Source organism: Cupressus sempervirens, chromosome 11, assembly GCF_028749045.1.
Source record: "Cupressus sempervirens isolate cs-2001-9-10 chromosome 11, ASM2874904v1, whole genome shotgun sequence".
Lineage (NCBI taxonomy): Eukaryota > Viridiplantae > Streptophyta > Pinopsida > Cupressales > Cupressaceae > Cupressus > Cupressus sempervirens.
The window spans coordinates 797,925,638-797,946,326 of NC_143128.1; the positions used below are offsets into that span (position 1 = coordinate 797,925,638).

The 20,689-nt window shown below is 35.9% G+C and overlaps 1 protein-coding gene across 2 annotated transcripts; it reads right to left on the bottom strand.

Moving 5' to 3' along the window:
* Positions 1-902: 902 nt before the first annotated feature.
* Positions 903-4,475, bottom strand: LOC149531992 (uncharacterized). 2 transcript variants are annotated; one of them, XM_089811697.1, is made up of 6 exons: positions 4,281-4,475; positions 3,132-3,280; positions 2,625-2,878; positions 2,310-2,521; positions 1,827-2,094; positions 903-1,498 (listed from the first exon to the last, which is right to left on the bottom strand). In XM_089811697.1, the coding sequence occupies exons 2-6, from the start codon at positions 3,220-3,222 to the stop codon at positions 1,178-1,180; spliced, it is 1,146 nt and encodes a 381-aa protein (XP_089667823.1). In that variant the 5' UTR covers positions 3,223-3,280; positions 4,281-4,475; the 3' UTR covers positions 903-1,177. The 2 variants fall into 2 exon arrangements, with proteins under 2 accessions (XP_089667823.1, XP_089667824.1); XM_089811698.1 differs by lacking the exon at positions 4,281-4,475 and adding an exon at positions 4,034-4,239.
* Between the last annotated feature and the right edge of the window lie 16,214 nt (positions 4,476-20,689).

Genomic DNA, 20,689 nt, shown 5'->3' on the forward strand with positions numbered 1-20,689 from the left:
TGAGAGTAAAACAGGCTACAAGTAGTAAATGCTAAGCTTCGTTTCCTTCCTTACAGGACCAATATAAAGAGCGCTAAAGAGCATAAGACCTTGCACTCCCTATTGTCTGTAATCTTCCTAATGCTGTTATAGAAAGATTACAAGCATAGTACTATTGTCTGTTATCTTCCTAAAAGCTATTATAGAAAGATTACAAGCATAGTATAGATATCAGCCTTGAACGACTGACATGTGACAACTAATTGCTACCAAAATATATTGATTAACTCTACCCACCACTCTCTGCATCTTGCCAATTGCTTGCTAAGGTTTCCTCCTACATTGTTGACTATGCCCTTTCAAAGATAAAAACATATTCCAATAACACAGCATGGAAAAATTAAAAATAATTTGGCTGGTAATCTTTTTTGTTTGATTCGGGTAAACTGCTACAACACAAGCATAGCTACCATAAAAAAGGCACAATCATCACTTGACACAAGCAAAATTCCTTGCAAAGTTAAAAATTGCTTAGTTGGAATCGGAAAATTGATATCTTGATGGATTTTCTCTATATTTCATTGTTTTCACTAATCTTGTGATTCTTCTTCTTGTCCTTAGCGGATGAGAAAAAATTTGAAAGGTGAAGTGATCAACAAATACAAGAGACCTAGAATTAATTTGATGGAGAATATGAGGCTTTCCATCATACTCTCTTTAATTTGCCTTCAACTTTTTCAAATCATTTGTTGGATATATTCAATTATTGATGCATGGCATGCAGAAGTTTTTGTCTTCGGTCATTTTCTGGTGTGTTAGCATAAGCGCCAATTTATTTATATGTAATACGTTGTAGAAGGACATACATTATAACAGATAAGATCGTAGAGTCCTTTTTGGTTATAACAAAACAATCCAAGAAATGAAATAGAATAAAATTTAAATTATCAAGAAATTGAATACTCGTTAACTTGTATGAATTTTAAAGAAAGTAGGTTTTTGATTGCAGGCATTGCCTTCCTAATCAGAATGCACCAAAAACCATTGTACATACTATACAATGACTATGCAATAACGGACAACAAGAACATCTACTAGCTGCAAAGCACAAAGCTATTTATATCAGAATATAAGAAACTACAAATTCCTCTGGCCTATAATGGAGAGAATTGACAACAAATATAAATCTTCATCAGGTCTAACTTGTATTGTTTGGTGATTCCTCTCCCAACAAAAGACTCTTCAATATGTGATCAGGCATGCCCTCCATGAAAGTAAACAAGTGACCAGCCTCAGGAAGCTCATGGAAATTAATCCAAGGGAGCTTTTCAGCAATGTAACGCTGCAACGACACTGGTACAAGTGCATCCTGATCCCCTTGCCATAAATGCACAGAACCTTCATTGTTGGGAAATGGATTTTGGAGATCCATGGGATCAAAATCCCACTTACCAAACATAACCATCATGTCTTTGTGCAAAGACTCAAAGACCCCTTGCTGCACTGTTGCCCTAAGACGCTGCAAAAGTAGAAGCAATTAGTAAGCACGGTATAAGCTCTACATCCCAAAATTAGGATCAACTGTCATATTGGAATCCTTTGTATAATCTCTGCATTGTTTGCATGAGAACAAAGAAACTAATCAACCTCCATGAAAACTAAAAATTCAATTTGCTGGAAATTCAAGATCACTAAAGCATCCTGACTTCATCTGTTACTGTTACTACTAAGAAGAAACGTATGAGTTGCTAGCCACATGAAAGGAACCTCAACAACAAATAAATCAGAAATGTTGATCACAGAAAACAATGCTAATCATGTTGGTAGGAACTAGAGAAAACATATACTTCATCTGTTCGATGACGGGCAAGAAGTTTTTGCATCATCTCAGCATCAGATCGGCTCTGAGGTTTCCAAGAACCAGATATAACACTCGAAGTAGGAAACCACTTTTGCGACATCCACCAATAAGTTAACCAAGGGGTATAATATGGAATACGAAGTGCCCATTGATCTTGTCTAGCTTGCTGATAATAGACTTCATGGGATAAATTAGCAGGGAACCCAGGCCACCTGTAATTTACAACAGGTGCTAGGAGTGCCACACCTGCTAATCTGCAATATTGCAATACATGAGTCAGTTATATAAAAATAAAAAAATAATCTCAACAGCTCCCTGCAAAATGTAATCTGATAAAATTACACTAATCATAGTCACAGAGACCTATAAGGTTTTATATGTACTATTTTATCTCAAATACTAAATAGTACAATCATAATCAGAACCCTCAATGACCTCCACACTAAAAAAAAAGAAAAAGGAAAAAAACCTGTGAGGAATATATTTAAGGCATCCCCAAATTGAGTAGCCTCCCATAGAGAGGCCCATTACATAAAATTTTGGGCCAAGATCAAGTTGGTCTGCAAGCTGTTCAATATCAAGAGCTGCACTTCTGACGGATCGCTTAGGATCTGGATCACTTTCTCCATACCCAGCTCTGTCAAAAGTTACAATGTACACACCCAGTTCTTCCTGAAGTTCCTGCAAGATTCTATATATCTTAAGTTTTAAGATATGTCGCTGCCATACATTCAGAAGTATTAATCACTGAATTCTGAAGTAATTAGCTGTATCTCAGCCTTACCTTAGAAACATTAAGGGAATCGTTTCTGGATCCCATAAAACCATGCATGAAAATAATCTTGTACTCAGCTCTCTCTTTCGGAACTCCGTGTTCCTTATAGGCCAAATGTCTACCATCTGGAAGCTGAACACGAGAAGCAGTTACAGCAGGACCATTGGGGGATCCACATATATTAGAAGGGGGTGGTTGGATGGATTTAAATGCCCATGCCAGGAACCCCGCAAATGAAACAAGTAACAGTTTCTTTAATATACCTGCATTCATAATCATAGTACTTAACAATTTTTATAGTCTGATAAGCTAAAAACACAAGGTTCTGGCTTCAATAATGACAGAATTAGCACCCAAAAAAAGATGTCTGCAGTTGAATAAATTTGCAGAGTAAATGGAAACAAAAACCTAGTTTCAAACTTTGTGGACCACCAAAATAACTGGTTATAAATTTATAATATAAAGCTTCTTTGAAATTTAAACAGAATTAAAGAGAGAAAGCTCTTATTAGTTTACCTCTACCAGCTAGGGATCCTCCTTCAGACTTGCCTTTCCTGGTGTGGGCTCGGGCAGAGGCAGCAGAAACCCTTCTGGTTCCAGAAGCCATCTTGCATACAATTCGGTATCCTTGAATGCTGACTTCAGCAACTCTCCAGTTCAGAATACTGCACCAAGATAAATAATCTTATATGAATAAACACCCACACTCTAAATCAGGGCACTTCCAATCTTCCCTGCCTCGAGCTAACCTCTAATCAAGTTTCTTTATAAGGTCTTTCTCTCAACAACAATACTATTAAATGCTCTGATCTACGAGTAAATGATATTTAATGAACTTCGGCCGTGCCTACGAGGTCCAAGAATCTATGACAACACAAAGATTACAGATGCATAAAACATTATAAGATAATTTGGAGCAAGACATTCGAAACGGTAGCCAAAAAAAAAAACAGGGACCATATAGTAAGTTCATAGATTATTTGCTTTATTGTGAAAGGCATATCTGATACTGATCGAAAATTCTACTGCATTATTTATTTTAGAGACTTTAAGAGCTCAAACATGGAGTCAACTTCCAATTCTGCTGAACCAAATGGCATATTTCGAAGCAGAAAGGATTCTGAATTTCCACGACACCTAATGTACAGAAAACACAAATACTTTACATTTCTCTTTACTGTCAACCCATCTACCCTTATCATATATAAATCTGTGAGAATTAAGTCCTTATTTGATCCATGATATCTTAAATTCTGCGAAATACATCTTATTTGGGATAAAGGAATCTGAATTTGAGAAGACTTAATGTCCTTTTAATCCATAATATCTTAATTTCTGCAAATACTTCTTATTTGGGATAAAGGAATCTGAATTTTAGAGGACTTAATCGACATCATTAACTACCCAGATCCACTTACATATATTGGGATCCAATATGTAAAATATACTATCAAGGGGTGAAATTGTGATTGAAGGGGTGAAACTGGACTGGGTATGGCCTCGTATTGTGAAACAATCAGAACCTAAGAAGGCCAATTGTTTTCCAACCAAACAATTGTAACTCTCAATCGAAGGATTGAGAATCCATTTGTACATGGAATTAAAAACTGGACAAAAAATTGTACAAAACGTGATGTTATAGCAGTGAGTACTCATAGAACATACCTCCAACACTTCGCCGGCTTTGGAGATTGGGCCTGTCGAGGAAAGTAAATCTGAGCAATAAGGATATTCTTCAGCTTCAATTGCACAAGTTTTACATTCTGCCAATGCAACCAACTATCAGTCAAAACTCATTCCAAAAAAATGGGGTGCGCATGAACCTTCGAAAAACACTTCAACGACTTCCATTCTAAGCCTACCTAAAATTTCGCCTACCGTATGATATACTACTGACTGCTCGCTGTCGCCCTTTGAATTAAGAAGTGGCGTTACTTTACAATTATAAAATGAGCGGTTATGGTGAGCGATCGGCACAATCAAGGAGGAGGTCTGCCAGTATTCATTTTTCAGTCGTCGTGATTAAGCCTAGGTTTAAAAGATGAGTATGCATCACGACTCTCTCCTACCTAATCCAAGTTGTAGTTGCATGGTGGACGGCTTGTTAGGGTGCGGTTCTATGGAGACGGCTTCCTAAAAGAAATTTAGGGGTGCTACTGTTTAGGATTGAAGGTCCCATGAATTTTGAAGTGGAGTTTATGTTTAAAAGTTTAATCTCCATAATTCATAGAAGTTGGTGGTCTCATGAATTATTTTATTTAGCATTGTCAATTTATATGAATAAATTAAAAAAAATTATTAATTACAATTACAAAATATATATGATTGACAAGTGACACACAAAAAACCTAAGCTCGTGGGGCAATTTTTAGCCCCTCACTTTTTCCACCCACTCAAATTTGCACCCTAAAAAGTAGGGGTAACTATTTTTGAGGAAAAGATTCCAATTAATCTTGTAGCATTTTTCTTTTCATTTCATGGGACCTTCCACTCCATAAAAATAGATCCTGAAGCCCCCCTCATGGAGTTGCACCCTTAGTAAGTAGTTCAAGCTTTTTATATATAAAAACAATAAGGGTTTCAAATAAATTTTGTATGCTCTATTAAGGTTTTGTGTTCGCTTCGGCAAATGCTTATCAGTATTATTGTTTTGTTTTGTTTTGTTTCGTAATGATTGTAGGAATTTTTTGTACTCTTATAATTGTTAAGTCAGCTTCATCCCAACAATTGTGTTGTCATTATTGAAGGTTTGACTTCTGATGACAATGGGTCTTTTGAACAAATAGTCATAGAAAATTGTGACCAATATTGTTTTTTGTAAAATATGACATGATAAACATGTGGATGTGGTTTTACTCATTCAAAATTTTGATAATGCGCATTGATGTTTAGATCATCATGTTCTTATAAGATATTTTGTTGGGAGGGTCACCCTTAAAAGCATGCTTGGGGATTGGGTTGCTAAGCCATGAGCCCCTCTTGGAATATACCCAAATGGCACCCAAAATCTAACAAAAGTTTTTTCCCTTTTCCATTTTAATGGGGTTAGTTGTGTTTAGACTACAAAATCTCTTGCTACCAATAATTACACTCTAATTTTTAAAGCTCGAGTGGTTGAACCCCACATCCAAAAGTAGATTGTTAACAACCATACAACTAGGTGAGCTCAGATCAAAGCTAGACTTCACTTGTTAAAGGTAGATTATCAAGTTTCCCAAGAGTTTTTAATAGCTCTTCATGCTTGTAATTCCTCACTGGGCATTAAAAAAAAAATCAAGGTAAAATTATGCTTTTTGAGCTACCATACATTTTCCAAACATTTGTCAACCATTATGAGAAGATTTTCATTTTGTGAAATGCCTCTCCTTAGTGAGATAGAGCACTCTAGGATTGTCCAAGGTTGTCTCATGTTGGCTTTTTGAAGCCCAAATCATTTTCTATGAATAATTTCCCTATCTTGAAGACCTCAAAGAAGACGTCAGTTCTATGGTGGGTGACCAGGCTCTTGGTTGCAACAACTTCCCATGTGAATTATATAATGCTCGTTGGCCTTGTGTGATTTTAGTGTAGCACAAGGTCTACTTGGAGGCTTTTCACAAGCAATCTATAGGATAATTGATAAAAAAGAACAACATAAAATCCACACTCAAGCCTAGTGATCTAGATGATATTTACAACTAGTGGTTGATGACACTACTCAATATTTTGAAAAAAAATCATTGCTAAGGACTTGGCTCTATTTTTTCCATTTTCTCCCATGGATCATCTATCTTAGGCATATTAGCTCTGTCAAATCTTGATTTATCATAAATAACATGTTCGATGGGAAGGTATGGAATGAGTCTATCATTCTAAACAACTAGCTCTCTTCTTGTTCATTGATTTCACTAAAGTCAGTGACTACATTGAATGGGCTTTCATGATGGAGCTACATTAGGTTCTCTTCGATTTGGCCCCTACTTCAATCAATTAAAATGTTATCTAGAGATGTTATTGCATGTATCACCTCAACGGATACCAATCTCAAGCTTTTCGGCTCCACCATTTGATATGCTAGGGTTTTTCTCTTGTTACTTTATATTTTCTTGCAATTGAAGGTTTTGGGTATATTATTTTTGCAAACTCTATTTCTAAAGAGGGTAAAAATACCAAAGTCCCTTCAATGCCTTTACACTTTTTGTTCGACTTCTAGTTCTACTATTCAATGACATAGAATGCAATTTTATTATAAATCATTTATTTTGGTTCTTCCATGGTTTCTCCAACATGGATGGAATGTGATGGGTACAAGGAGATTCTTTTAGTTTTTGGACTTCTATGGTAGACCTTTGCAATTTGGTCTTTTCCAAAATTGACATGAAGATTTCTTATTGGTCACTAAACTACTCTAGCTGGATGGTAAGTTTCAAGTGTGTTATGAAATTCTCATTACTACACACATTGATTATTCTTCTTGTTGAGATCCTTCTAAGGCCTCTTATAGGAAACTAGAAAAACTTCTATAGGATTCTATTTATGGGCCTCTTCAGAAGACCACATGGGCTTTCTCTAAGTCGCTTGAGAATTTTGTTGTCTCCCACATGACTCTAGTAACCTTGGGCTAATATGAACCTAAGGAAAAGGATTGGCCCTTTGTTCCAAATAGATTATTTGTGCTAAATTTGGATATGAATCCTTGAAAAAATCTCCTTGACAATTGTATCTCCTTCAGGTTCCAAATTAATTATCTTTCTTACAATGGGATTAGTTTTAAAACCCTCCTAGTTATGAAAGGCGTTGTTTACATTAAGGGCACTTTTATGGCCAAAATTATTTTGTTTGGAATCTATCAAGCCATAGCTTCCATAGGTTGCCTCAAGCTTTCAAGATGTTATATATTTCAACCACTATAATCTTTATTAGTCTCTTCTTATTCAAATTTAAGAGCTTCTCCTCGACTGTTTTCCTTGGGTTCATGTCTTGCAGTTTACTAAACAAGGCATTCACACCTAAGGATTTATTTTCTATATATATGATGAATCTTCCATCTTGTGAAGAGATGAAATCCTATTTTGATTCTCTCATTCAGATCAAGAAACATTTGACATTGTCATGTTAGTTAAGCATCTAAATATGCTTTAAAAATAACATTCACACTCTAAAGTTATGTTGGAAAGACTAGTGTTGGTTTCTCAACAATACTTTTTACAATTACAAGATGTGTTTGAGCTACCACTACCTTTCATTGCACCTATTCCATCTTACAATGGACACACTTTCATTTTAAGATTGTTGAGCTACCCCCTCTTCATGATTCCCTCTTCAGACCATGGATATGCTCATGCTCACCCTTTGTTTCCCCATTTTCCTTTTCTCTCTTCCATCTTTCCACCTTATCTCTCTAGTATCTTCCCTAGCTCTCTATGGCACCCAGGACCTGTCCTATTGGACCAAGTCCACCCACGTCAACCTAGTTTGGATTAGGTCAAACTAGGTCAACCTAATCCTCCTAGTCGACATAGTCCTGGAATAGGTCGACCTAAGTTGACCTAGTCCTTGATAGTTTTTGATGTCATGGTTTGAAATTCCTTGAAGGTTTAATTGGTTAATGATCGTTATCCAGTCAACCTGTATTGTTTTCCCACTCAAAAACTCATATTTAAGGAGACTTGGAGGCTTCATTTTCATATCTCATCATGAAATTCATATCTCAACCATCTCATTCTCAACCTCTACTCTCTAGTGAAGATTTTTAGCCTTTTGCATTCAAGGAGTTCAAGTATTCAATCATTTTTTAAAATTCAAGCAATGAGATTTTATCTAGCATTGGATAATCCTTTGTGAGAATTTCCTCTTCAAGGTCTAGTGTATTGTTGGTCATCAAGGGAGGAGATCTACATTGAAGCATTCATCCTCTTCATTGGTGCATATCCATATCCATGGCTTCATGATGGAGTTATGATAGATCAATTGCAAAGTGTGGAGATATCCTATATTCCTAATTCAAGATCTACATTACATACATACTGGCAAGGTGAATCCTAACATTTATCTTGTTCTTTTCAGTCATTTACATTTGCTTTTCTTATTTATGGTTAATTCCTTAACCTATGAATTGACCAAGGCAATCCCTCATCAAACCCCAATGCCAAAACCTTTATTTTCTATGGTGATTTGCAAAATGGGAGTGAAAAGAATTGTAGATCTGGAACCTACGGTTCACAATCTTGCTGGAGTCATCAGTTTTGGAGCCACAAACTACATCAACCTAGTTGTAGGACATCCTTCCATGTCGACCTAGTCCTTCAGTCTTAGATTCTAGGGAGATTTATGCGTTTTGTTCCTTTCTTCATTTCATTCCAAGATTCATGGAGGGAAGTTCAGAAAAGATTCAAATCTACAAGTTATTGAGCAAAAAAAATTTCCTTTACACATTTCAAGGTGAGTCTTTTACATTTCATTTCATTTCTCATCTTTACCCTAGATTTTCATCTTAATTGGGCTAATTGTACTCACATAGAATCTAGATTTACATTTCTTAAGCAATCAGTTCAAATTCACATTCACATTATCTTATTAAGGGCCTAAGAGAGTGTATTTCCTGGTATTGCATTCCTCTTTACAATGTAGATTTAGTATCAACACCCTTCTTCCTTTAGGTCCTAGCTAATCTAATTCAAATCATAAGTCGAATCATACTTGGAAATTTCCCTCTTTCCCTCACACACACACATATATTTGAATGGTTCGGTACCCCATAAAGTGGAGGTCTACATCCTAAAGTGCTTCCATTTTACCACTAAACATTTTGTTGAACCCTTGTCTTTTTGGTGTTGGATTATTTTGCATTTGCTTTCCTTTTATATTGGGTGTTTTTTTCCTTTGGATAGATCTCAATAGGTCTTCCTTTTGTGATCTCCTCTTTATATGAGCCTAATTACAAAAGGCCCTACCTATAGAATTACCATTAGGCAAAGCCATAGATTCATGGGTTTGTTTAATGATTCTCACATTTTTTTCTCATAATCTTAATCCTATCATGGAGCATAAATCTTCTCACTCATATATGATGAGGATGATGCTTTAAGATTTCCTCCTTCGTATGTTGATAAGCTTTCTAGTGAATTTAATAAATTGAAAACTTGGTTTACTCAAGAAAATCAAAATCCCAATACTGTTGCTGCTATTGAAGCTCTTAAGAAGCTTGTTAATAATGATGACAACAACCTTTCTATCTTGCATGTTATATCTCACCTTATTAATACTCATGCTAAGTCTTTGATAGAATGTGCTCAAGGGTTAGGATACCCTCCTCCTTCTTCCACCACCGTTGAACCTTCTATCCCTACTTCTACCTCTCTTTCCAACATACCTACAAATGCTTTGCCTCTTATGACTTCTTCTACACAAGTTTCCACTCCTTTTAAGTGTTAATCTTCCTAGTCTTTCACTTCCCATGAGTGTTCCTTCTACTTCTATTCCTTATTCATTGCCTTTGTATACTGTGGTTCATTTTACTTATTCAAACCCTTTACCCATTCCTTCTCATTCTATGCCAACATCCTTACATATTCCTTTTGCTTCCAATACCTTTCATAACCCATCTAGTATACCTATGGCTACTTGTGTTTCTTTTAATCCTACTATTAGTACCTTGGTTCAAACTATCTTTGCTTTACAACAAAAACTTTCTCATTTGACCCAATCTAGGTACAATATTCCTACGTGTGATGTGGAAAATCCCCTTTCCTTAGATATCCTTCATGTTTTTATTCCACAACATGTTGATGTACCTCGTCAGGAGATCATGTGATTCATGTTAAAACTATCCAAACTATATGTAGTAATTTTTCTCATGACTATAGGCTTATGGCTAAGTTGTTTCTACACACCTTTATGGATATAGCCTTGCAATGGTATTTTTGTCTACCTCCTTATTCCATTGATTCTTTTCAAATTGTTGCTGATGTTTTCATTCAATAGTTTCAAAATAATATTGGTTCACAAGTTTCTTTAACTGATTTAATGCATTGTAAGTAGAATGTTAAAGAGAAAGTTACTAAATTTATTGGTAGATTTAAACATTTTTATGCTTAGATTTATTATCCTATTTGATCATGATACTCAATGCATTTTTATTTTTAATTTATAAAAAAGACATTAGGGATAAGATTCTATTCACTGAGTATACCTCTGTTTCACACCAATGTGTAGTACTTCACCATTACTAGTTACGAGTGAGTCAACTCAAGATCTCTACTCTGATGTCTCTTATTTCTAGTGATAATAGTGATGTCACCAGACATTCAAACAAGTCTCTAAATCTAACAACTTTATCAAAATAAAATCTCCACATACAAATCTCGATCAAGTGGCTACTAGATCTCGAGGTAAAACTACTTTTTCCTCTATATTTTTTCCTACTCGTCAATATATTGACTTATCTGAGCCTTTTTCTAAGTTGATGACTAGATTGATTCACGCTCATGTTCTTAATCTTCCTCCTATTTTTCCTATTGATCCTAGTACACCTCTACCTAAATCTTTTGATTCTGATGCTTTCTATCAATATCATCGTCAAACAATTCATGATACTCAAAAGTGTTATGGTTTGAAGAGTGATATTCAAGACCTTATTTATTCTAAGACTATTTCTATTGATGCTCAAGTTAATCACATGACTAAGTATATTGTGCTACCTAATTAGAATTTGAAAATTTGCATTGATCATTTTCCTTCATACTCAGTGAATGTCATTAATCGACCTTTTTCTTTTGATTTCCATATTTCTTATGATGAGAAGATATAAGAAGAAAATCATGTGGTTAATCATGTTGAGTTAGAGTCTTGACCTTCGATTTCTTCTCCACCTAATCCTCAACAAACACCACCTATTATTAGATTTAGTCATCTTGATAATTTTAAGGCACCTAATGGTCCTCTTTACATTACTGCTAGAGTGTCTCATATTCCTTCTCATGGTACTTTTGTTGATCATTCCTTTGATGTGAATGTTATCACTGAAGAGCACCTTTTTATTAAAGGGTTGCATAGAGATACTTATGATACAACTCCTATATGGATTCAAACTTGTACTGATTTTCTTTGCTAACCTCAAAGTTCTATCACTTTATATGTTACCATTTTAGAGAAAACTTGTTCTACTACCTTTGTGGTTATTCCTACTTTTGATCGATTTCAAGTTAAGCTTGGTATTCCATGACTTTTTGTCATGCAAGTTGTTGATTCTCCTAGTCATAAATGTCTTAAATTTCCTCATAATGGAGTCATTGTTACTATTAATCATTCTCTTTATAAGCTATCATGTCCTAGAGATTGTGTTGAGATTGATTTTTATTGGCCATCTCGTCCTAAAAAAAACCACCTACTCATCTTGATCATCTTCATAGAAGCTATCTATGACATAAAGTTGCTAAGATTATGGAGTTTAGTCTTACTAATGGTTATTTACCTCTTCATGTCTTTCCTACTCTATTTGCACCTATTTTATCTTCTAATCCATTTCTTCTACTATTGCATCTCAATCCATTGATGTTCCTTCTGTGGAGCCTAAGGTAGTTGATCCTAATCCTTCTGGTATCCCTTGTAAAACCGTTTGTAATCAACATGATTGTCAACATTGCAAGAATTGTCAAACTAGAGCTAAGGCTCAAGCTTATTCTCTTTCTTCTCATCCTACATCTTCAACTGAACCTTTACCTTCCTTTGATCACACTCTATGTGTGTCTTTGGAAGAGGTTCAACAAGGTAATAGTATGCATTTGGATAAACATGATGATTCTATTCGTATTTTAGATTTCATTAATCTAGATATGGAGGATACTTTAGATGATAGTGGTGATGATGATTTAATTATTATAGATAATGATTTACCTAACATGTTTTCTATGTAGCTTACAATCACTCATAGTAATGAACATAGTGATTCTCAAAATCCTTTCTTAGAACTTGTTGTGATTCCTACTATTATGGATATGGTTCCTCTCGTGATTCATCATCCTTCCCCTAGCATTTCAGGTTGAGATGGGGGCATGTGGAACACTTGATGTGAACTCCATTCATAATGCTAGTTTTTAGTGTTCTTGTGTTGTGTTTCTCCTATATTGTGCATTTGTTTTTTATTTGATTGCTTTGTTGAGTGCAAGGGGATAAAGTGATCACTTTTTCTTATGCATTCTTCTATTTGCATCTCTCTTCTTCTATATGTTATTCTATTCTATGTTGTGTGTGTGCTATTATTTGTATCAGTGGTAGTGTTTCATCTTCTTGGTCACTTGTGATATGGTAGCACTAATTCTTTTTGGTCTCCATGTTGGCCCAAAAAGACTCTTCTTCATATCTCTCTTTTTTTGTATCTCTACTTCCTTTGGGAATGAAGATATTTTCATACTTGACATAACATTGTATGTTATTATATGATCTTACTAGCCCCTTAGTTAGTAGATACCTTTTGTGCTTTATCTTTTTGTTGTGCTCATTTCCCTTGATATGTTTCTCCTCTTGGGGCATCTCATAGTGGAAATGTTCTTTCGTGGATGCATGTAAGCTTTTTTTAAAGCTATTTCTCTCATTAAGGCATTTTCAATCGCTTTAACATGGGGGCATACACTTCGTTCATCCTTTTTCCATGGAATACAAATACATATTCTATTTATAGCTTGGAGTACTTGGCCTTAGTGTTTGGTATGATTTATAAGGTATACCCAAATTTATGCATTGCTATTTGATACCTTTTATCCTCTCTCTTTTTTATTTTTCCTTTTTAGTTTCTGGGAACTCTGGATAGTTCTTGGGGCTTGGTCTTTTTTTAATCTTTCTCTAAACTTTGACAATTCTGGAGGCTTGATCCTTGTTTTTGACCCTTCTTTTGACTACTAATAGTTTGGGAGGCCTCGTCTTGATCCCACAAGGACACACACATCCTTATGCTTGGATCACCTTTCAATTCTTCTTTTTGGGACATGAAGTTCCCTTGAAGTTGAATCCCTCAATGGACTGACTAGCATGCCACACACACTTGCTAGACAATTTGGTTCATCTCTGATGGGTTGACTAGCATGCTACACACACTTGCTAGATTATTCAATGCTATCACCTTTCACAAAAACCTTATTGGGCAAACAAATACACCCCTTTGTTTTGTAGTTCTTATCTCTCTTATTTTGACTCTAGATGTGATAAGACTCAAGTTTCTTGGGGGCTTAATGATTTCTTTTCTCTTTAGTCATAATAACATCTACTCATTTTTTCTTGATCTACTTTACTGTGAGATTGAGGAAACTCATACTCCTACTAAATTGGGGGCTTAACATATCATCTTAAAATGGATGCACTTTCCTTTTAAGACTATTAAGCTCCCTCCTCTTCAGGATTCCCTCTTTGGACCATGGATATGTTCACACTCACTCTTCTTTTCTTCCTTTTCCTCTTCTCTCTTCCATTTTTCCACCTTATCTCTCTAGTATCTAACCTAGCTCTCTATGGCACCCAAGACCTATCCTCCTAAACTAGGTTGACCTAATCTTAGACTAAGCTAAACTAGGTCAATCTAGTCTTAGACTAGATTAAACTAGGTCAACCTAGTCCCTGATAGTTTTTTATCTTGGGGTACAAAATTACTTGGGAGTTTAATTAGTTAATGATTGTTATCCAATCATCCTGTATTGTTTTCTCTCTTGAAAAATCATATATAAGGAGACTTGGAGGCTTCATTTTCATATCTCATCAAGAAATTCATAGCTCAAGCATCTCATTCTCAATTTCTTCTCTTTAGTGAAGATTTTCAGACTTGCGCATTCAAGAAGTTCAAGTACTCAAGAATTTTCAAGAATTCAAGGAAGGATATTTTATCTAGCATTAGAGAATCCTTTGTGAGCATTTTCTCTTAAAGATCTAGCATATTTTTGGTCATAAAAGGAGGAGATTTGCATTGAAGTATTCATCCTCTTCATTGATGCATATCCATATCAATGATAGCATGACAAAGTTATGAAAAATCCATTACAAAGTGTAGAGATATCCTACATTCCTAATTCAAGATCTACATTACACACACATGGGCAAGGTGAGTCCTAACATCTATCTTTTTCTTTATAGTCATTTACATTTGCATTTCTCATTTATGGTCAATTCCTTAACTTAGGGCTAGACCAAGGACATCATGTTGGCATTTTGGCTAGGTTAGATTATTTGATGTTGTCATTTATAGAAATATATCAACTGTGTGAAGAGGGAATATAATGAAGATGAAGGCATGATAGTTGTACTTAGAAAATTGTCTAAGTATCAAACAATTTATCTTGTAGAATATATAATGTCTTGGTTGGTGAGCTTCATAGGAATATCATGAACATGTGCAGAGTTAGGCACAAGTACGTAACATCATGATGATGATGTATGTGATTATACAAGTCAATATGGATAAAGTTATGGATAGATTACTATTGACACAAAATTTTGCACCCTTTCCTGAGGTATGATCCTAAGGTGACCTCTTGTAACATGGAAATGACCTCCAAGTGTGGGACTTGTGCTCTGATGTCGAATCTTAGGAGAAAGTCAACTTCCTTACTATTGGGGTGCACATAACTACTCTTGAGAGGAAAAGGGAGAAGGAGATGCATGAAACTCAAACCACCTAACCTAGTCTAAAGTGGGGTGGTGCACCAAAATAGTTTGTTTAGTCTTACCTCTACCTAACAATGCACTATTCACCAATATAATCTTGAAATACACTTATTCAACCTTTTCCTTGATTCAACAATCACATGTAGATCAGGAACCAAATGAGATGCTATAAGGAAGGAACTTTACTCTAGATGATTCAAGGCCAAATAGATATAATCATACAGATTGAAGAATAGAAGAAATACATTAACAAAGGAAAGAATGTTTTGCACTTATATTATTAGGAGAATGAGGTACAATAGAGAGATTTATTCATTCACAAGAAAAAGGAAACTATAGTAATAGAGTATAGAATACTACTACTATGGAATCAGAGAAAAGATCGACCCTTGGAGGGTTTACACAACTTTTTTTTATAGCCCAAGCATAACTAAGAAACTTCTACCCTAAGCCAAAGCTCAACTACTTCCTATAGCTATAAGAACCATTATTTCTGACCCAAGAAAGATTTGATTGGACACACACTCAAATGTGGAAATCTATTCTTTGCATGTAAATCAAAGCATGAAGAGAGAAAAAATGGTCACCACTACTGCTCTAGTAAGGTAGATGGATAACCAAGTGGCAGAAATGATGAAATTTGTATCTACTAGGCATGAAGCACACTCAAAAATAGTGTTTACAAGAAATCAAGGACTTGTTCATCATTAAATAACTGCATCAAATTGTGCCTCTATGCTAAATCAGCAATATTATCAGTCAACTAAAGTCAATCACCTAACCCTACCACATGACTTGGCGCCTTTCAAATATTTGTCCACCTTGCCAATCTTTCCTTCTTTCTTTGACTTGTAGACTGCTCCATTTCACAATTGATTTCCTCTACTAGTTGTTTGACCTTGCAAAACTATGAAGCCATGTATTTTTGTTTGATTGTTGCTTTGTAGCTTGTCTTCATCTTGACTCTTTGATTGTTGCAAACCTAAAAACAAGTGAAAGTGACTTCTCTCACACCATCACCACAATTAGGGACCTTAACATCTTTATCCTTGTGATGTTGCAAAAGCTTGTAAACCTAACTGCTTGATGTTGATTGCAACCTCACAATCTATTTCATTAACTCATCAACTGACCTCACAAACATGTGAACAAAACATTCACATCATCATTATCTTGACTAGAGTTATCCTATAACCCTCTATGAAGATGCAAAAACATAGGCCTTAACTACAGATGGACTCCTCACATGTTTGCAACTTGAATTCTAACTGTAGTAGACTTGCAACCTAAAAAGCTTAACCACTCATTGACCATGTGATGTTGTGAAAACCATTAGACTTTCTTGCTAGATGCCATTGTAGTCTCACAACCATTTGACATAATTGTGGACCATACCTTGCAAAGCTGCGATACCTTTTGTGTCATCATTAGCTTGGAGGCTAGCCTTTACAATCTTATGATCGTTAGTTTGTCGCATGGTCGAGGGTGGCCCTTATAACTTTTATGATCTCACAAACACTACCTTTGGCATAACATCGACAATGAGCATCTCTAACCATTACAATATTGTGATTGTGGTTTATTGTGTCATTTGGCTCTTCTTCTTTCTGCCTTACAATCTTACGATCGCGGCCAACTAACCCTATCATGACATCGACAACATCCCTTTTCTTCCTTAAGAGTAACTAGGTACATCCTAATTATAAGGAAGTTGATATACTCTAGAGATTCAACCTTAGAGTGCAAGTCCCATACTTGGAGGTCATTTCCATGTCATACGAGGTCTCTTGAGGGTCATACCTCAAGAAAGGGTGCAAAATTTCATGTCAATAATTTTTGGCACATGCGATGGAACAAGAAGATTCAACTATATCAGTTTGATGGTTAGCCAGTTAATCCTTATTCATTGAGAATTTGGGTGTTATTCTCAGTCGGCCTTTGGAGGCACTCATTCAACACCATGGTGACTCTAGGAATCTACTAGTTTCAAGATGAAATAATGTTGGTACGTGAAGATCACCCTTGATCTTTTGTGATTTTCAAAGTTTTCTATGAAATTGTAGTTTTTATGAAACTCTAACCATGGAACCATTAATAGAAAGAACTACTATTCCCCCTCATATCATGAAAATGCTATTCCTCAACCCTCATATGGCCAATTTCAATCTCAGCCTCAAGCTAGTTATAGCCAATCTACTCAGAACTTTTACCCTCCTCCTACCCCTTCTCCAACATTCCGAACATCCCTATATAAAAAGCTTGAAGACATGATTTTGGAGTTCCAAAGGGAGATAGATTGGAAGTTTTGTAAAAGAGAGGAGCAAGTTTTGGCCTGGGATAGATAGATTGAGGAGTTTTGTTTGCAGCTTGATGAGGTTGCAAGACAACAAGAGATAGAGAGATGACAAAAGGAGATGGCATACCTGACCTATCTCCAAGAAGAGGAAGAGAGGGAGAGACAAAGACACATTGAGGAGAGACTTGCTATGCAAGTTGCTACAATAAGAGAGGAGGAAATGAGTCTCTACTTAGCTCATTCTTAGATCAAGGAAGCAGTGGTAACCCCTTCTCCAAAATATGTCATCCCAAGCTTCAAGAAGCCCCCTCCATTACAAGAGCCTGCTATTTTAATCCCACTCCCCGTGCAAGAAAATTGGCTTAGTCATGAGCCTTCTACACCTATCACCATTTCACTCTTTAAGGGTGGACCGGTTGTATGGATTCTTGATGGTGCAAATAAGGAGTTTTTGGCAAGTGAAAAAAAGCCCACAAAGCTGCCATGGGAGGAGTTGCAACTTGCTAAAGAGAACAAGGAGGTAGTTGTTGAGAAAAAGGGAGAGAACCCAATCCTCTTATCTAAAGAGCTCTCCTCTTTTTTTGAGGAAGAAAAGGAAGAAAAGGATGTTCCTTCCCTTGAGAAACAAGTCATGGCTTTTGAGCCTTTGAAAGGGAATGAGGATCTGTTATTAGAGAAGGAAGAAGATCATTTGTTGTAATAGATAGTCCTCCATGATTTGGTGGATGAGGAAAAGACTCTTAGGGATAGCTCTATCCTTGAGGAGGAATATGCTGATATGCACAAGGTTTCCTGTCAACCTATGCATATTACTATAGTTATGATGGAGGCGATCAATGATGATGATGAACTTTTGGATAAGTTTGATGCTATCTGCTCTTCCATAGATGTCATATCATCATCTCCTATGCATGAAGAGCATGTTCTTAATCAACATCAAGTGGAGACTCACACCATACCAGTAGCTTCCAAGGAGGTGGTTCATGAGCATCATGAAGAGGATGTGAAGATTAGTACTTCACAAGAGGAGGAGCCACTTCCAAACCAGTAGGATACCATTATTGCAGAGCACAATAACAGGGTCAAGGATGATTTGTTAGACATGAAATCATCAAGGGGATGCCTCATTAGGTATCTAGCTCTGTAACAATGCAAGTTGCCCCTAGTCATGCTCATTCTAGAGTATGAGGGAGAATTCTACAAAGAAGGGCAAGCATGCTTTTCTCAAATCAACAATATCCTAGTGCTAGACAACTTCATTATCTTTAGCATTGGGAAAGAGGTGTTCCATGAAACCATATGCTTGTCTTGTTTGCTAATCTTTTAGTTTCCCTTATGCATGAAAGAAGAAACCAACTAGTGAGAAAAGGTAGTTATTTCAACAAACCAATCAATGGGTTTTTTTAACCTTTAATCTTTGTAAATTTTGTACATAGTAGAGTAGGTTTTTTTTCCCAATTTTTTCCACTTTTCCAAGAAATGTACGAGCACAAGCTATTTCTTTGTGAGATAGAAAAGTTTTGAAGTTTTGTAGTTATAGAGGTTGCATTTTTTTTGGTTTTGCAGTGTGGGTTTCATTTTTTGTGACTCCGTAGACCAATGGATTGCTCAAGGCCACTAGTCCACGCTTAGTAGGAAAGCATCCCCTCTGAGTCGCTAGAAATGTTGACCATTTTTTTTCTCCCTATTTTTATAATATTGTCCAATCTCATGAAACTAGGGTGGTAGTTAGGAAAGAGCCTACAACACAATGATAACTTGTGAGCCTCTCATATGAGAGGTCTTGGGTTCGAATTCGTGTAACACATAAATATAATTAATTACAATAAATAACAATAATTAATATAGGCTTCGACCATGTATAGATCAAAATAAAAATAAAAATAGGGTGGTAGCCATGATCACATCCTTTGATTATTCATTTATTGCCATGCAAAATTGAAAGGGATACGTAAAAAACTTTAGTCATAAATTTTATATCCCTAAGTCTTCAATTGTTTTTACATGTTATATCCTTATGAAGATTTCAAGTTGTGATCATGTGACTACCCTTTATTGCTTGGTCACTATAGCTAATGGGTTAACCGTCAGGGATGTTGCAAATGTGCATCATAGTCTTCTCAACAATCAGTGTGGCTTTGCAATTTAGAGGGATAACATCCATGTTTGAGTTGCGATGGAGTGGTTACCTTGTTCGCATGGTCACAAGTCAAGTTTTGTATTAAGAATACCTCATGAGGGCCATGATTTCATGACAATCAGATCTTCCAAGATTGATGGTTAGCGTATTCACACTTTTTTAAGATGCACAAGCTTTAACCAAAGCAGGGAAGTGAGTAGCTTCCACGTGGATGAGATGGGACTAGATTTAGTTTTGTAGGTTGTATAATGAAGGATGAGTCAGAAAGGTGACAGAGTGTCAGTGCCTAAGTGGTTGAGGGTTTTGACTACACCGAGGTTCTTCAGTCATTCCAACCATCAAATTTGGAGATGATCAATGTTTGGTGTATTCCTACATTTTGAAAATGCCCAAAATTTAGCCATTATAGGAATATGAGATTTGAACGTGTCTAGGTGGGCCAGGTGCTTTTGAAATCCTTCAGTCGTAGTGTCACAAAAGAGTGTTTCAGAAGACTTGTTCATTGGATGAAATAAAATCAGTTTAATTGGTGCATTCCGTCAAAATGAACTTCAAATTTAAGTCATGACCATGTAAAAAGTCAAATAGGTGCTAGTAAAACCAATGTTTTCACATAGTTGTAGGTGATTAAGCTTAACCTTAGGTCAATGTTGCAAAGTGGTGATCTCCTTTGTTTGTACTATCACATGGAGTTAGGATGAAACTAGAGTTAGAGTGGCAATGGTATGAAATTCTTATTTGCTCATTCACAGGGTTACCACAAAATTTAAGGTCCTAAGCTACGATGGTGTGAATGGTTTGGCTAACAGTGAAGTTTCATAATATCACAATGTCGCTAAATGTTTATTTTTACGTAGGTGCATGGTCATAGAAGTTAGGGGCTAAGGTGATTTTAGGTTGTGACGTAGTGATAACATGAATTGAAGGGCGGTCATGGCTTCATAGGCTCAAACAGTTATAGAAGGAAATGAGTTGTGAAGCCGTGAACTTAGGCAGGCATAGGTCAACATA

Coding starts and splice junctions, on each gene's coding strand:
- LOC149531992 (XM_089811697.1), bottom strand. CDS start 3,222: ATGGCTTCTGGAACCAGAAGGGTTTCTGCTGCCTCTGCCCGAGCCCAC. Junction 2,879..3,131: donor AGGATCCCTAGCTGGTAGAG/GTAAACTAATAA, acceptor TTATGAATGCAG/GTATATTAAAGAAACTGTTA. Junction 1,499..1,826: donor CCCGTCATCGAACAGATGAA/GTATATGTTTTC, acceptor CTACTTTTGCAG/CGTCTTAGGGCAACAGTGCA.